Source organism: Engystomops pustulosus, chromosome 1 (genome assembly GCF_040894005.1).
Source record: "Engystomops pustulosus chromosome 1, aEngPut4.maternal, whole genome shotgun sequence".
NCBI lineage: Eukaryota > Metazoa > Chordata > Amphibia > Anura > Leptodactylidae > Engystomops > Engystomops pustulosus.
The window spans coordinates 233,763,402-233,782,973 of NC_092411.1; the positions used below are offsets into that span (position 1 = coordinate 233,763,402).

Below are 19,572 nucleotides of genomic sequence, written 5' to 3' on the forward strand. Positions count from 1 at the left end.
AATATATACTGAATGACATACTTCAACAGGGACATTATAGCCATAGGCCAAAGGGTACAGCTGCTTCAGGCCCCTTAGCTACGGGGGACACACATTATCAGCCCAACATGTTCTTGAAACATGTTCTTACCCTTCCAGTATGGCCACTGCACAGTACTGCTATACTTACCCTACATATATAGGGGCATAGCAAGACACAGTACTGCTACTGTACACATTACAATATAGGTGGTTTGTGGTGGCAGCCCGGGGCCCAGGACTACCTAACCCCCACCAAATTTGATACTGCCCTGTAGGGATCATAAAGAGAGGAAATTTCAGCCCTGAAATCATCATACATGTGTGCCAGTTCTCAACACACATGTATGTTATAGCACTTTCAAAACCTTTAAAAGGTCCTTAAACTACAGAACCAAAAGCCAACAGAAGAGACCCCTCATCCTCCACGCAGCTTGGTTCTGGTACTATATACAGGCAGTAAACGTCAAACCAATAAATAAAACTAGACTTGTGGAGGGAAGGGGCACATCATTTTCATATAGCCTAGGGCTCATGACAGTCTTTATCTGCCCCTGCTCCTACCCTGCATATATGGGCACTGAAAAGTACTGCTACTCCTACACTGCATATATAGGCACAGTAAAGTACTGTTACTCCTATCCTGTACTACTATTACTATCTGGTATATATGGGCATTACAAAGTTTTGTAACTTCTATGCTGCAAATTACACAGCAAAATACTGCAATCTGCATATACAGGCACTGCTCAGAATTACTACTGCTTCCAGCTGAACTGAGTAGGTCAGTTCTACTGCTAAGAAATGCTACATTTTCACATTTTTCATCTGGACAGGTAAACCTCTCTGTTCTAATCCCCCCCCCCCCACTAATTGGAAACTTTGGATGAGGTTTATAACTTTTGCACATACTGTCAGAAAGCAAGCATGAGTCCATGTATATTGTGTTATTTGAAGCATATTATGGCAACAATGGTTACGTTCCAACAATAAACATTATGCTATTCACCTCTCACAGAACGTGTGAAGACAGGGAAGTACTTTAGGATTTTTGTATCGGTCAAGGCATATACTGCAGATTAGAAACTGCTTGTCGATCTGGCGCACCACAGGGCTAGGGATATTGGAACCTTCACTGGCCATCCTAGACCACTGACATGTGGGTTACCTTCCCTTCCACCTTGCACACTGAGGAAGAAATAGAAATGTTACATAAAACCAAGCACATTACTTATATAACAGTGTATCAATGGCCTGAGGAGAATGCAGTTACAGCATAGAAAATACCTAATACAAAAGATACAATAATTACGGTAATCTACTAAAGGGTTACATTGACTTCCCAGTAAAGCAAAGTAGTCAACCAAGAGGCCCTAAACAGCCCATTTCACAGCTTATTAGAACTATGGAAAATTAGATATATCCATAGTCAGATACATAAAGTTCTACAACACTGTACGTCATAGGATTCATCATTTCCACATTTCCCACTGTAGATAACATATTGTTTAAACATAATTTTATTTTTATATTCATTAGCATCTAAAGTGTTAAAACATGTATATAGTACATTTAATAGTTGCTTTATCTTTTCAAATGTGCTGGAAACAGCACCGCATCACATAGTCATAATGCAAATCACCCAACACGCAAAATAAGCATGCTTTTCTGTGAACAAATCACACCATGTTTATTTATGACTGTTCAGCTTATTTTTAGTGCACATTTGCATCCCACAGGGGCCCATTATCACAGTACAGCACATCTGACCAATAGATACTACTTAATTAAGCTATCTCAGCATCAAAGTGTACGAAAAAATAATTCCAGGTCTATAAATAGAGTCAAATACTTCATAGTTCTGAAACCAGCTACAAATATCATACGAATTCTCAGCCACTATTTTGTAAACCGCTGAGAAGTTATATACTGTATTAGTTAACATTAAAGTGGTTGTGAACATTCAGGAAATTATTGATATTGTTGGTGTAATGAAAAGTTGTAAAATTTTCCAATTTCCTTTCTATATCAATTCCTCACTATTTTCTAGATCTCTGCTTGCTGTCGTTCTATTGGAAGTTTCCTTTTTTCCTTCTTTTAAAATTGTCCCTGGTCATGTGATGTCACACAGGTGCAAGGCTTGTTATAACACACAGTGTTGATTACTCTCTCTAATACAACAAGCCGTGCACCTGTGTGACATCACATGACCATGGACCGGACTTTGTCCACAGGAAGTAAACAATGATGCTTGCGCTTGAATGACAGCAAACAGATCCCATAACCCATGAGGAATTGATATAGAAAGTATATTGAAGAATTGTAAAACTTTGCATTACACAAACCATATAAATTGTGTGCTGCGAGTGGGCAACTCCTTTAAGAAAATATACAAAAAAAAAATCAAAAAAATAATAGTTTCATAGTTTCATAGTTTCTACGGTTGAAAAAAAGACACTTGTCCATCAAGTTCAACCAAGGAAGGGAAGGGATTGGATGAGGAAGGGATTTAGGGGAAACAATTCTATATAACATAACCATCAATGTTATTTAGGTGTAAAAAGGCAATTGTAAAAGTATGAAAGTGTCTGTGCGTCTTCTGCAGACTATGTATAGATACACTGTTGCAAAAGATAGGGGACAATAAGGGCTAAATAATAGTGACATAGATCACATCTGTTTTTACAGAACGTTGGTACAACTGATCTGTCTCTATGTTTGGATACATACGGCCTAGTGTTTCATCTAATTATTGTTTAACCTTTCATTCCATCAGTCCAATTATTACAAGAGATGAGAAAGATTTGTTATTTTTCTGGAGTACAAAAACATAACCTGGATACTTGTTCTTACAGAATGAGATCACAAAAACAAGTTGTTCTGTGGAGTCATCCTTTCCAATTCTATTAGTTGTTTTGTCTTTTGCGTTTGTTTTTGGATCATCATTTCCAGACCTTATAGCTATGGGATTTGTTTTTAAGCTTTTGGATATACAGTGGATACAGTCAAATTATTTACTTTTGTCTGAACTTGAAAAAGTGTTGCATAACAATGGACAAAATGTATCTGATGAGCAATGGAGTAAAAAGGGCCCCACATGAGCTGAATACAATATAGATTTATGACTTATTAATCCTAAAAATAAATCTGAGTGCTCAATGTTCACCCACAACCTGGAAAACTGTTGTAGAAATGACTTGACAAGATCAAAGGGCTTTTCTATGAAAACACCCTTTAAAACAATGATGCTTAATTGGAACACAAATGTACATTGTTGTTTAAATACAAATGTCCAATTATAATTGTCAGAATTTCTCAACAAAAATAGTTATGTCAGATGTAACACGAAGATTGGGGAGAACAAAAGATAAAAAATAGACTTATTTAACTTGTAAGTGCACGGTTAAAAATAGAGACACTATTGCATGAGTATGGTAAGAACATTTAGGAATATGGTCACACACATTTATTCCTCAGGTGTGTGTCCATATTGTGGATCCACCACTAGCCTGGTATATCTGTGCACAACAGTACAGTAAGATATACATCAGAGGCAATTTACATGGAGTTGAAAAATATTTTTTGCAGATTTTGGGACACACTGTGGAAAACAATCTATAACTTGACTTATGTATTGCAGATTCTCAGCAAAAATGCGACAAATTTCTATATAGTTTTAAAATAGCTGAAATCCGACCATAAAGTCTCCCTACATTGCTCAATGGCAATTTGTAGTGAGCCACTAGCAGGCTGTAGCCATGTAAATCATAATTGCGAAATTAACAGAACCCCACATTGTTGATAGAGAAATCACTGCATGCTAATTCACAGTCAGTCTGACATCTAATTGTATGGAGCATAAATAGGTCCCTACTGTCCAGACTAAACATACTCACAAAGCTATGTGTGTACTTAAAGGGAATCTGTAATCAGAATTTTTGCCTAATAAACCACTATCAGTATGTTGTCAAGCAGTTGAACAGTTTGTAGATCAAGGTATAATCCAGAAAATCAACTTTGAAGTGAGATGCAAGTTAGATGTATAAAGAAAAGGAGGCAGAGCGTTTATCACAGAAGTCAAGCTCTCCCTGTCTCTGAACACCTCCTCCCATGTGACTGATTTCATGCATTGGACTTTAGGAGATCTGATAAGTGATGTTCATAGACGCAGGACCATCAATTACAGTCAAAGGGACATTTTAAGGCAGGGAAAGCTTGACTTCAGTGTTAAACTCTCTGCCTCCTTGACTTCATAAAACCAGTTTACCTCTCACTTCAAAGTTGATTTTCTGGATGATGCCACCACACCAGGCCATGAAACAAATATGATCTAGAACAGTGATGGCCAACCTATGACACGCGTGTCAGTGCTGACACGCATAGCCATTTTCAGTGACACGCGGCCGCCGGAGAGTTAAGTTTCATCCTCGGCTCCTACACGGCCAGGTGCAGTTGCCGGGAGGCTGAGAGATTGTCCAGCACATTGTAATAAATAGATGTAGTATGGCAGTACATGGTAGGATCAATCACACAACCTAGGATTAAAGAACCCTAGAAGTTAAATAATTATACATATTTGTTATTTAAACTATAAATATCACAAAATGATGTTTTTTTTGTCAAGGTGACACACCACCCGAGTTATGCTCGGTTTTTTGGCGAATTTTGACACACCAAGCTCATAAGGTTGCCCATCACTGATCTAGAAGCTGCTCAGCTGTCTGACAACATGCTGCTAGAGGTTTATTAGCCCAATTTCTGATGACATGTTCTCTTTAAACTTGGATATAAAGACAAGGCTATAAAGCCTACTTAAAGGGTAACTAAACTTTTTAATCAAATTGCATAAATCAATAGTGCAGGTGATAATAACATACTTTGTAATAAGAATACTTCTGCTTCCTGCATTTTCCTTCTCTCCTTTCTGCTTTTAGCAGTGTCTATAAATCAGCTTTTCTACTCACTGTGGTAGCTCATAGATGGGTAACAAAAAAAAATTAATTAGGGATTTAAAAAAAAAAATTACTTAACTATTTAAAGTCACTGGATAGTCTGATCTCACAGAGAAGAATTATCCTGTAAAATATTCATTAGGTAATTAAAGAGTTAATTTTTAGCCTCATGTCCTTATCTGCTGCCTACAGACTTGAGATGGCTTTTAGAAACACTGATCACTGCAGAATAAGGAAGGAATAACAAATGGGCTAGGTTTTTATGAAGTGCATTACAAAGTTTGATATTATCCCCTGTTCTAATCATTTCTGAAATACAAAATGCTTAAAAGGTGTAATTACTCTTTATACCATAAGTACGAAATTTATCAACTCTACCTAATAATTTATATAACATCAGTGGAGAGGACTGCATAGACTATTATCATGCTAAGTCACTACATGACCAAGAGTAGAAATACTTCTCTTCCATCAGTCATTCAGCCACAGTGCACACAAATGTCAAAACCTTTGTTCAGCAAAATCTCACGACCCAAAAATTCCATCCAGGCAGTGAAATAGAAAACGTAGATTGTGTGACCATTCTTTACCTCCTTCTGTGAGACTGTGACTAAAGTGCAGAAAGAACACTCAACTCCTACAAATAAACACACAGTGGTGTAACTTGAAACTGATGAGCCCCAGTACAAAGTCTGTGCCAGGCCCACCAACTATAATGTATGGATTATAGTACTAGTCTAATATGGGAAAGTGACACCTTATGGGCCCCCAAAGCCTCTTGTGTCCGGTTTCGACTGCATCCTCTAAACCCCCTCAAGTTATACCCCTGTAAAGACCTATAAAATCAGCTATGTGAAGACTGGACAAGGTTACATGTTAAATAAACTGAGATAAATCCTGTTCACTTTGTATTATTGTTATAAAACTCTCAAAGCCAAAATGTTTGGTCCACACATGAAACCTTTATATATACACCTTTCATTATAAAGAAAAATCCAGGTGTACCTAATAATTGATTTGCATAAAGAAAAAGAATGATAGCTGGGAAATGGGAAAGATATATGTCAGTGGTGGCGAACCTATGGCACTGGTGCCAGAGGCGGCACTCGGAGCCCTTCTTGTGGGCACCCGGGCCATCGCCACAGCACATCAGACAAGACTCAAAGAATCTTCCTGCAGTTCCAATCAACTTAAAAGATGCAGCTTTTAGTCATATTTTGATACCGACTTCGCTACTTGGGATTGTAGGAAGAGGAAGAATTAGACAAGGTCGAATTATTTTTGGTGGACCTCCTGCTGGCCCCACTATTCTCTGTGTACAGATGGAAACTGTAAAGAAGCTAAAATGATGAAAATTTTCCATCTTTCTACTGTGTTGCTGTCCTCAGGAGGCCAATATTTTTGAAAGTTGTTGACCAGGGAGCAATAAGTTACTGCTTTAATTTTTGGTTGGCACCTCGCGATATATAAGCAGGTTTTTGGTTGCAGTTTGGGCACTCGGCCTCTAAAAGGTTTGCCATCACTGATATATGTCTAGTAAGTGTCATGAAGTCATGGAGTGTCTCAGGCTGTGGAGGGGAGGTGAACTGGAAGACTCCCTTTAAATTGCATTACATCATTACATAAAATTATGCAAACACCAGATAGCTGTAAGATGGGTCACACACATCTGACCTGTCACATTAATTTAAAGCATGCCTGGTTGCATGGGTAATTTTTATGTATGCCACAGTAACGATGTATGACAACGCAATGATATTTAACACCACTATTACATTGGGTTGTAGTTGAATTTTAATTGAAAACAATACATCTGGTAGCCTAGACATAACTTCATTATAAGGAAGGTAAATATTCTGTAAATATTATACGAGACACAAATATTTCAATAAAAAGGAAAGGCATAGAACATTTGGTAAGCAAAAGTCGGTCATCCACAGTTCACTGCGTCCCCTGTACTGAATGTCTCTGAAGGTCCAAAAGTTCTAAAGAACATGAAAGCAAAGCAGAAATTTGTATTCAGAAGGGTGTCCTTGCACACTTTATATTCACATGGGGATAAAAAGGCAGAATAGAGGCTATTTAGTCATGGTAAAACTGGAATCCGGCCGCCGGATTCAGTCTTTAGTACTGAAGATTACTAGAATCTGAAAATTAATAGTGGAAAATCTTCTTACTTTACAAAATTAAAGACCTATTACATTTCAGAATACTGGGTCAGAATTTTTATTAAAAAATGGTCTGATTAGCTTGATAATCTATTCTTGGTCATCTGTACAGAGTATATTAGCTGCTCAAATGTGATCCATTGCTATATAATCTATTAGCAACCTTTTGTGCAAGAATAATAAAGGTCAATATAGGAATATTCACTCATTTATATCCTGAAAATTGTTTTTAGTGTGGCACAGTGGTTCCTCTACCGTTTTTATATTTTTGCTACTATTGATAAGCAGATTGAACTCAGGTGGCGTCTGCTAAAGACTGAAACATTGTATATACTGGAGCATAGTATATATTGGGTTTAAAGTGAGAAAATCGCCAAATTGACATATGGTGTTAATACAGACATTGATTAACCACACCAAAATGCTGATTGGCAAACCTACAGGTAACGTGTGCGGGTGCCCTTAGGTTTCACAACAAATTTCTAGGCTTGCTCATCAATATGTGAGCTCACCAAATGAATGTGTTGCTAATGCCACTAAGGGATTGCACACATTACATCTGAGCCTTCCTTAAGATATAATGCAGTATATCAGGATTTGGAATTTTGACAGGGCCCTTAAGTACATATAACATATACGGTAGATATAGTAGGGTATGCAGTGTGATCAAAGCCTGAAACGCTTATTGGTTGACTCACATGATAAGTGTTCCTGGGTCATGTAGGCAGAATCAGCAATGATCACTGAAGCAGAAGTGATCTGTGCATAACTGTTAGATTACAATATCCAAACACCCCTTCCTCTATTATTATGTTATACCTGAAGAAATCCAAACTGAGTATTGTTATTGACAAAAAAAAAAAGTTTAGAGGTGCATCCACTGTGCAGCACTACAACATCTCAGATTATGCCATATTCCTGTGCAATCTCAACAGATTGCTGTGCAGAGAGATGCAAGTGATGAACAAATTGCTTTTGCTGGTGTCCACCCACGTATAACGTACAGCTCTGCCAAAGATTCACTGGATGAGAGATAAGAGATCTAATTTTGTGAATTACTCAGTCCCATCTGTTATGGGTCATTGAAAGGTACATCTCCATCTGGCATATACAGCACATGACCTTATCCTATGCGCTTACATTTTAATCATTTATAGAAATCTGCCCCTGACCTTCCCTGCACTTTTGAATATGCATCTACAGGAGGAAAGGTGTATAATACGCTGGTGCATTGCACGCCCCGGATGTATCAGGAGGCACCAGGGACCGGCTACACCAGACAATTCTAAGGGCGCATTCACGCATGTGTTGCGTTGCGTTGTGCATTGCGTTTTTGACGGATTCCACTAGCTTCAGCTTTGATTACATGCGAAGGTTACATTGCGTTTTAGCAGATGCAGTGGAAACGCAATGTAACCTTAGCATGTAATTAAGGCTGAAGCCAGCGGAATGCGTCAAAAAGCCAGGTTCTACCTACGCCAGTCCTGCCCACTCCGCTGCCGAGAACGACCTCACTTCTTGCCCACTTGGTGTGGAGGTGGTATAATGGAAAAAATAGTGGCATGCGACTAGGAATTATGACTATTTCAGGGCTTGTACGCCAGAAAACTGGTCAACAGGCAATGATAAATGTCCCTTCCCAAAGAAAATGAGAACATTATAGGGGAGATTTATCAAAAGTATCCGGGAGTAGAACTGTTCTGGTTGTCCTTGGCAACCAATCAGAGCTCAGCTTTCATTTTCCCACAGCTGTTTATGAAATCAAAGCTGAGCTCTGATTGGTTTCTATGGGCAACTAAAACAGTTTTACCTCAGAAACTTCTGATAAATCTCATTATTGTTTGTATAATGAAAAGTTTATGATTCTCAAATATAATATCTGTATGAATTCCTCGCTGTTTTCTAGATCTAGGAAGTTTCATTGTATATTTACAGTGGGCAATAAACATGTCAGGGAAATGCAGTTTCACAGCATGATACAAGACAGAGTACAGGTGACTATGGAGTTCTGCAGCTGTGTGATGTCACACGATCAAGGACATATTTATTCACTGGAAGTAAACAATAAAACTTGCTAATAAATGAGAGCAAGCAGAAATCTAGAAAACAATTCTCAATTGATCAGATTGGGAATTAAAACCTTCTGGTCTAAGCCATTTTAGGAGGATCAGAGGGTGTCGATCGTCTCAGTCACGGTCACTATGACCATGGCGTCTATAGGGTTAAACAGAGGCTGTTACTGTGGGATCCTAGCTACTGTGTCCTGGATCCTACATGGACGATGGACATGGCATAGTTCTACGTCAAGGTGCGGGAACTACTTGCATCTTATTACATAAAATTACTTCAGGGTGCGGGAAGGGGTTAATATTGCAAAGGCTAAGGGAACCTGACATCCAGATGACCGATTTCGCTTTAAAGAAAATCTTCCACCTACTAGTAGAGCCATATGCAGATTCCCAATGGCAGTGTCATCCCTAAACAGTTTTTTACATTTCTGGTAATACTGCCTGTGTGAATAAAAACATAATTGTATTGATGGAATATCCTTAGCAATAATAGCTTTAAGAGGCCATTACATGCCCCCAGTAGCCTCTGCAGCAAATTCGCATAATAATAAAATAACTTTTGTATTAACACAGCCTGCAAACCAGAAATTATAGAAACCTGTTTAGGGATGGGAAATCTACCTCTAGAAATAATTCGGTAAGGGGATTCCATATGGTAAATTTCCTTTAAAGAACCTCTACTGCATGTCACAGAATTTATATCATTAACAACATGAAATATGTCCCAAACCTGTCACTGTTTTACAAATAAAGGCAATTCTCCAAGGTTCCTGAAACTGCAAAAGAACTTTGACAAAGACCAAAACGTCATCAAAAGTGGCAAAAAAGTATGTAAAAATTATTAGCGGCAGAAGATTTTTTTTGTACAGGAGGTTTTAATTTTTGTAAATGTATGAAAATATTATAAAACCTATATAAATATGGTTTCCCGTGATCGCACCGACCCAAAGAATTAAGAACACATTTAATTTGGGGTGCACAGTAAAAGCTGTAAAATCCAAATCAACAAGAAAATGTTGCAAACGCATTATTTCACCAATTTCACTGCATTTGGAATATATTTCCCGCTTTCCAGCACACAGCACGGAATATAAAATACCGTCACTATATATTGCAATTTGATACACAGAAAACAAGCCCTAATACAGCTCTTTACATGGAGAAAAAAATATATATACATTTTTGAAGGTGGGTAGTGAAATAAAAAAAATGCAAAAACAAAAAAGGGCCTGGTTGTTAAGGTTTTTTCTAAAATTGATATTCAAATCAGCCTAAGGCTAGAAGTACATGAATGTGGTCAGGATCAATGACAATGTGCTTGGCTGGATTTCAGCACATGGTGTGCCAGCGTATGATATTACTCCAGCCCCCTGCATGGACCGGATCTACTGAGAGGCTCCAACCTCCTGATATGTCCAGCACCATTTCTAGGAGCAGGTTATAGCTAGTGTGCAATCAGGAATGCCCCACTGCCATTGGCCCATCACACCCACTTGGTGTGTAATTGATGAAACAGGGAGATAGCTGCAATACCTGGCTGTACCATGTACCATTCTACCCTGAATGCATATACGTTTTGACCAAAATGCTTGTGTTCGGCAGCTAGCGAAAATGATAACTTTAACTCAACATTAATGCACATGTTAACATTACATTAACATTGCTGTTAACATTTGCATTTACAAAACTCAATGTAATTAGGCAAATCTCTTCTTCTCAGCTGTTTTATCGCATTTCAAAATGCAATGTAAATGTTACATGTCAATGCAGCCAAAGGCTTTCGGCATTTGTATTTATATAGGAATCATTGTCGGGCGAGTGCCACTCACCCAGCGGTGGCAATTGAAAAAGACTGTCTGGGCTGCAAGCAGGAGCAGGTCCAGGACTTGCTGTATTTTATGTGTCAGCAGTCAGGCTGAGGGCACCTTCCCACGTGGCATTTTTATCACGTTTTTAAACGCATCCAAAACAAAAGTGGGAGGGGGGTCTGCCTGAAACGCATGTGTTTCCAATTAAATGCATGGGTTTCATTGCAAACGCATATGCGTTTTGGCCAAAACCCCTCCCACGCTTGTTTTGGATGCGTTTAAACATTGCGGAAAAAATGCCACGTGAGAAGGTGCCCTGAGGAACCTTGTGCATGAGCAGATAGAAATGAGTGGGGGCATGTGGTAGCTGTAGAAAATACAGCTAGCGCACGTCCATAATTCCCAGTTCTGTGCATGAGCCCTAAGGGTGAAGACACACGTGGCTCTTTTAGGCCGGTTTTGGGCCGTTTTTAAGCATGCGTTTTTTGAAAACACGTGCGTTTTTGACCAGATTGAATTAAGATAATTGGTCAAACCTGTCAAAAATGCATGCGTTTTCCATGATCTGAAAAGTAAAAACGGCCCAAAAACGCATCCGTTTTTGTCCGTTTTTAATGGAGCGAATTTGGAAAACCTGTCAAAAACGGATGCGGTTTCAAAAAAAGCATGCGTTTTCAAAAACCGCATGCGTTTTTTAATGCATGCATTTTTTAACGGATTGCTTAAAAACGGACCAAAAACTGTTTCAAAACGCCATATGTGGTATCACCCTTAGGCTGGTGCCACACATGCTGCTTTGTCTGCGTTTGCAAACGCAAACAAAGCCACACCCACCAGGGCGGGCCGCGGCCCGATTGCATCGCCGTTTCTATGGAAACGGTTGCGATCGGGAACGAGCCGCCGGTGTTTTGCATTAATTTAATGCAAAACACTGGCGGCTCATTCCCGATCGCAGGCTTTTCCATAGGGTGGGTGCGGCTTTGTCTGCGTTTGCAAACGTAGACAAAACGGCACGTGTGACACCAGCTTTAGGCTGGCGCCACACGTAGCGCTTTGTCTGCGCTTGCAAACGCAAACAAAGTCGCGCCCACCGGGGCGGGCCTTGGCCCAATCGCATTGGCGTTTCTATGGAAACGCCTGCAATCGGGAACGAGACGCCGGTGTTTTGCGTTAATTTCGTTCCCGATCGCAGGCGTTTCCATAGAAACGCCAATGCGATTGGGCCGAGGCCCGCCCCGGTGGGAGCGACTTTGTCTGCGTTTGCAAGCACAGACAAAGCGCTACATGTGGCACCAGCTTTAGGCTGCATTCATATGTGGCATTTACATTCCATTTTGAAATACAACGCCGAGGAGAGATTTTCCTAACTACATTGCTGTTAAGACATGCATTTACAAAATGCAATGTTAATACAGTGCGCTTACATCACATTAAGGCTACATTCACATGGACGCGTGCTCTCCCCGCCGTAGCCAGGCAAGCACATGTCAGAGAACTGGAGAGATCAGGATAGGCCATACTTGTGGCCAGATATACGTCCCCATACGTGCAATGTGAATGGGGCCTAACATAGTGTTTTGTTATAAGCAATAAGGCAAATCTCCTCTTCTCAGTTGTACTGCGTTTCAAAATGCAATGTAAATGCCACGTGTGAACGCAGCCTCTGAATGCATTTTTTCAAAAGGTGAAAGCAGTAAGGAGCAAAAACATGTGTATACAACTAGGATTTCATTAAAATGCAACATAAATTAACATTATGTAATTCAAACGTATCGTGTACTCTAAGAAATTCCATTGACTTCCCAGGGAATGCAAGGGAGCTACCAACAGCTTGTCATTTTTTTTGCTTTGCCAGCTGCTTCCCACCCAAGCACACCAATGAGTCAGACTAGCAAGGTCAGGGGGCTGCTATCTCCATTCATGTAACAAGCTATTGTGAATAGAGAGGCTTCCAACAATCCCCTGTGCCTCCCATACAAGACAGGCAATTAAAAGAGGGAGGGGTGGTAGTCCCTGGTGGAAGCTGCTTTTTGTTTGCAAAAAAAAATAAAATAATAATAATAATAATGTTCCATTTTTGTTCCATATGAATGTTTGTGCTCGGTCATGTTTTATTTTATTTGTACATGTCCCATATGATTTATAAAGTGCTACGGAATATAATGGCGCTATATAAATAAAGATTATTATTATTATATATGTGTGTACACACACAGCATATAGATAACAGTACCTTCATATATATATATATATATATATATATATACCTACATATAATATGTTCTGCTTATGGCTTTAACATCCTCCTCCCTAATCTATGTACATCTCTATTAGACCATACAGGCAGGTGTTCTAACACAAACCCCATGTATCTTGCAAAATTGCAATGTCACCCGAATAGCAAAAACCTACCCATTGTCGTAGAAAAACACAGTCAGCAGTCAGCCAGTGCAGCAGTCCTGTCGCAGATATAAGCCAGAAAAAATCCCAATGGATCCAGCATAGCTGTTGTGGCTACAAGAAATTCCCAAGCGCACAGATGGGAGAGGCAGGGACAGCGAATCACAGTATTAAAGCCATTTCCATACAGCAGCAGGCTGCGTTAATGAGAGAGGCTGAATTCCTGGTACACCAGTGACGTACAAGGAAAATGGAGCAGCTAGAAGACAAGCGACAGATGTGTCGTCATCAGGTGAGGAGGAAAAAAAAAATCAGTTCTGGGTCATCGATTGCACAGGAGTCCCCGATAGGATTCATCGGTCTGGATTCAGTTCATCTTTTTCCTTCCTGAGCTGGTCCTGAAAGACTGCAGCAGCCTATGCAAAGCATTGTGGGATAGGGATGCAGCAGCGATCAGCAAAGAGATTCGTTGTTGTTTCCCACCCTTCCAGCATCAATCAGCTGAGTGAGAGAGATGAGTGGGCTAGTGAGGGAGGAGGAGGGGGCTAGTACACGATTATCACGAGCTGAGTCAAGGAACAATAACCACACAACTTCACCTCAAGAGACGGAAGCAGATTTTTAGAAGCTGCGTGCTACACAAAGAAAGCCAATGAATAAACTCATCTAGTAACAAGATTTATCAAAATCAAAATTCCAAATAGCCAATGAAATTCACTGTAACAAGGCACCGATCTAAACGTTTAACTGTCCGGTCTATGACCAGTATGTTATTATGTCTTAAAGTTAATTATTATTAAATAATAATAATTAAAGTTAATTAGGCAAACTGTTATGAGGATTTAGGCCCGACAACCTACCTGCTATGCAAGATAGTGACAGGATCACAATCATATCCTTCAGTATTCTGGGAAATTCAGGCTGTGTTCACATGTGAGGTTTTGGTGTGGTCTGTTCCGCATTCAAAGAGGCATGCATGGAAAATGACATCCATAAGCAACAACAGAAGCATTTCCGCGTTTCTTTGACAGAAGTGAAAAGCATTAAAAAAACGCTGCAAAACCACCACATGTGAGCAAGGTCTCAGAATTACACAGAAAAGAGTCATGATGGGATGTGCCCTCCAGGGTGAAGGTAGCATAAGATGATGTGCTATCATATGTTCTCTCTGTGCATGTGGCTTCTTAGTTTTTAAATGCATCCAAAACGCAAGTGGGAAGGGGTTTGGTGAAAATGCATATGTATTTCTAATAAATCGCAATGAAATGCATGTGTTTCATTGGAAACGCACAAGTTCTATTGGAAATGCATATGCATTTTGTCCAAACCCCCTCACACTTGCGTTTTGGATGTGTTTAAAAAGAGACAAAAACACCACGTGGGAAACCGCCAGACATGTCATGTGAGCAAAGTGCAAAAAAAGCCCTCTATCAGACTACCTTCACATGTCGCGTTTACATTGCATTTAGAAACACAATGAGGCACATTTACTTACCCGGTCCGCTGAGTTCACCGAAAGTGCATTGTCCGACGATCACTCTGCCGCAATTGTGCGCCCGATATTCTGCAAGTGTCACTTTCCCGCTCAGGTCCACCGGAGTTCACCTCATGGAGTTCTTCCTGGTGCATGTAAGTGCATTGTCTTGCGACACAATTTGAATCTTACATCCCTTGCTCAGATTGATTCAGTTAGATTGTCCGATGGCACGTCCCCCTAAGTTCTGTCGCATGAAAGCCAGCGCAGCTGCGCCAAAAAACGATTGCGCGCTACACAATCCCAGCGCAGACACCTGTTAAATACCTGTCAAAGCTGCGCAAATCCCGAAAACTGCAAACAGTCCTACAAAAGTGTGATCCGCGACCCTTAATAAATAAGCCCCAATGGGTCAAATATATAATTTGTTTTCCTATACGACTTTTAAAAGCTGTCTTAAGTCAGGATACTTTAGCAGTGCTATGTATCTTTCTAAATTTGCCATGGTGATACAAGTTGCAGAACAAAGAAAAGATACATTTCGGAACACAGCAACAGGCACAACCACCATCTAAATTCTTAAGACCCTGGAGTAGTCGCAAAAATGCACTTAAAAACCCCCAAAAAATAAAAAAAAAACACAAAAAGAAGAGAGAAAAACAGATCAAAGAAACATGCCCCCCAATGAAAATGTACGTGGGCAGATCCTACTTCCAGATACTACATGGTACACTTATATAACGTTTACCACTACACATTATAAACATGAATTCTGTTTGTAGTGAATCAATCCAGCCCAGTCATTTATACTTAAAGCAAAACCTAAAGTGCAGCATTGGTTTGATGACTTATTTATGAACTATCCACTTACTGTACATCCTTTTAATATAATTTCTGTAGTCATTTTACAAATACAATCAGATATTCACAGTCATATATGACAGGAAAATGATTCATTAGATAAAATAAATCAAAGGGTGGTTTCAAAAGAAATCTACCATCAAAATCAAGCACAATAAACCAGGATCATTTACTCATACTCCTTCCTACTACATCAACTTTTAAAATTGTGCTAATGAGCCAGAAGATACGTTACCAGAGCCGCTCAATGCTGCAGCTTCACAGGCTGTTACACTGTGCAAGGAGCATTTCCACCTCCCACTGTGTACTGAAATCCTCTTCTGCAATGAGGATACAGAAAGGCAGAGTAAGTTGGGAAGTACTGACGAGGCAAAGGGGAAGGGTAAGACAGTCTAACAGTCTGCCAAGCTGCAACATGAAAGGGGTCTGGTAACGCCCCCTCTGGCTCAATAGCATAAGTTTAATAGATTAATAAAAAAATAGATTTTAGAATGAATGGGGCCATCGATAACAAATACAAGAAGATTACCACAGTCACAGTGCTTGGATTTTTTGATAATCTCTCCATAAAATATCAATATCAGATTGCAACAGAATACAACGCGAGCAGCTCTGTTCTCAATGTTGTGGCCAGGCAAGGTTACTGCAGATCAACACCCATTTCAATAGGAGCTTAGCCGCATTGACTCCCATGTGCACGTCCCGTATTCTGTGCATTTCTATAGAGAGAGGAGGGGTCAGCTCTCCTCCACTCCAGTGCACCGGACGTATGCCCCCCCCCCCGGCCGTAGCCGTGTGGGCATACATTCATCTAAATGCAGCCTTAGGCTGTAGCAGTTACCACACTGGACCACAGGACTGAGGTCACGTTCACAAATAGCGTTTATATTGCCCTTTGATACATGCAGGGTTGGCTCCAGGTTTCAGCAGGCCCCTGGGTGACAGAGCCTCAGTGGACCCTTTTACAGTGAACTCACATGGTGACGTTAAAAATTGAGAAACTAAAACAGTCTCCTGTTCCCTAAAATAGCCTGGGGCCCAAGCCTTCTAGGGAACCCATGGCCACAAATTTTATACTGAGAAGGACCTTCCCCCATGAAATCCTTGTATATCTGTTAATGCTCTCAATACACATGTACACAAGAGCCATTTCAGGACCTTTGAAGGACACATCCTACATTTCCCAAGAAGTTACTTCTAGTACCATATGAAGGAGGTCAATTCAAGACTTGTAGGGCCTATAATATTCATACAGTCCAGGGCCCATGGCAGTATTAATCCACCCGTGGGATACTGGACATCAAAGGAAGTACTGAATCCTACGGCCCAGGAGGTCACATGACCCGCAGCTTTGAGGGCAACTTTAACAAAGTATAAAATGAGTGAGCCTTTTAGACCCTAAAAGTGCTAAATGTTCTAATTCTGGACCACAAGAGGATAGTGGCATACAATTGACAGTTCGACTTTATAGGACATAGAAACAAGGAAGGATTATCTGCAGGGTTATGTTTATGCCCATACAGATTTAGATCCAACTGTATAGCTGTAAACAAAGGTTTGTTTTGGGGAATACACTAAAGACAGTCATGTTTATGAGGCCTTATTCTGCAGAATGTATTATGGCTGTGAATAAGACATTATCGTGGTTGGAATAAACTAAACTGACTTTGCTGGATCCATGCAAGTTTAATTGTTTAAAATACTAAGCCACTGTCAGAGTAATTATTTTTCTTATAACTCATATTAATAGATATCAATCGACTGTTTTAGTAGGAACTTGTTTCCTGTGAGATGAGTTATATTTTTCTATAGCTCCATTTTGGGGTTACATCTGACTCAGGAAGGAGACATATTCTGTGTCCCACGGATGAACATGCATTGGTCCAAAATTTGCATAATAACCCAAGAACAAAAGCAAAGGACCTTGTGAAGATGCTGGCTGAGGCTGGTAAGAGTCATTATCCACAGGGAAACAAGTACTGTATATACATGGACTGAAAAGCCACTCTGCCACGAAGAAGCCATTACTCGAAAATAAACATAAAAAAGCCAGATTAATATTCGCAAATGTGCAGAGGAACAAAGACCTTTGTTTTTTTTAAGTCATGTCCAGTGGTCTGACAAAACTCAAATTGAACTGTTTGGCCACCATGATCAGTGTTGTTGGAGGTAAAAGGGAGAAGCTTGCAAGCCTGGGAACACCAAATCATAACTATGAAACCCGGGGCAGCAGCTTCATGTTGTGGGGTTATTCAGCTTCAGAAGGGACTGGTAGACTTCCAAAATAGATGGCATCGGCAATACTGAAGCAACCTCTCAAAACATCAGCCTGGAAGTTAAAACCTGGTTGCAAATGGGTCTTCCAAATGGACAATAACCCAAGGCATTAGGGACAGTCAACGGGGGACAGTGCTCGTGCGCCAGCATATGGTAGAAACCCGGTCCCTCCGGCACCTTCGGAGACATCAAAAGGGATCAAAAGAACCTGCTATAGTTTTAATATATACAGAGGCTACATTGTGATCCTCAGTAACAAAATGTTCTGTGAGATGTGAAAATTCACAGTCTATATAGGTCACATCTACTTTTTTTCATTTGGCAGCAAACAAGAATAATAAATCCCAGATTCTAAGCCGTGAAGAGATTCTTAGAAGCCCTGGTGTGGGATGCTTAATAATATATTGGCCTTACTCTTGCAATATTTATTACATCAATTTGCTTTTGTATTCAGATGATGAGTATAAGAAGGAATATCAATACATTACTGAAATGCAAACAGAATAAGTTAGGTCATATTGTACTTTATGCCAATATGTCTTGAGAACCTTTACAACCAATAGAAAGGAGATGAATCATTTGTATTACATGGCCACAGACATGTAAATGGGGTAACCCTTTAAGAAACTGTCAAATCTCTAAGAATGTTTGTCAGCAGAATATGTCATTATGAACACAAATGTGGTCTGTTGTTTCTTTCCTGTGTGTTATTCAACCTCACACTCTGATGACATGAGAATACACTGCTTGAGCCACAAACATGGACAGTGCAACACCCCTGCCAACGCACAGGCAAGGTGGTAGTTACGAATAGCACCCTCTCCATTTCAGGAGCTGTTAGGGAGACTAATCACCTCTCTAGGAGGTCTCTAAGTACTGGAGAACTTTGTAATTGCAGCGTTAGCCACTGCCTGGTAAGGCAAGAGTTAACAATTCCAAAGGTTATTGTCCAATGGTGTTTCTTTTGCTATTGCGAAGCAAGCTGGAAGCTGATTGGAGAGTGCTACCACCTGACCAAGGGAGTATATAAACCCCTGGAGAGCGGGAGCACATGGTCTTGGAATCCAGTCAGTAGATAGAGAAGCAGGTCCAGTGTGAAGCTCCTGTAGAGCTTTCCTCCAGACCCAGTACCGCGAAGAAGAGGTACCTTAGGCCACTGCCTGATACCTTAGGGCAAGTCAGGAGACTTAAGCCCAAGAGCAGAGGTCCACAATCTGGACTCCATTCCACTAGTTCACCAGCCTGCTGAATGTACTGCTACTGTTTGGCTATTGCTTACTGTTCAAAGTTGAATAAAGAACCTTGAGGTGATTTGCACAACGTTGCCTCCGTCTAATCCCTGGATAAGGCTGCTTACCATCACCGGCTCCCCATCCATGACCCAGGGATCCATTTTACAGACACCTCAGCATTGCCCCAGGGAGAAACCATTGCATCGGACTCTCCCTCCATATTTTTTTCACATGCCACCTGCTGGAGACCTGCCAGGCAGTGGGTCAGCCCTCCGATCCCCATACCAAGCACCATGACCACAGTGTGTCTAGG

The 19,572-nt window shown here is 40.3% G+C and overlaps 1 protein-coding gene across 6 annotated transcripts in view; it reads right to left on the bottom strand.

Moving 5' to 3' along the window:
* The window catches only part of TRIM2 (tripartite motif containing 2), a 100,590-nt gene that overhangs the window by 24,453 nt on the left and 56,565 nt on the right, over positions 1-19,572 (bottom strand). For 5 of the 6 annotated variants that reach the window (XM_072121140.1, XM_072121098.1, XM_072121119.1 and 2 more), the window contains one exon: positions 1,028-1,206. In XM_072121140.1, the coding sequence (XP_071977241.1) occupies positions 1,028-1,161 (134 nt within the window). In that variant the 5' untranslated portion in view covers positions 1,162-1,206. Of the gene's footprint in view, positions 1-1,027; positions 1,207-13,427; positions 13,919-19,572 lie in introns of those variants that run through there. The other variant, XM_072121092.1, reaches the window with a different exon arrangement.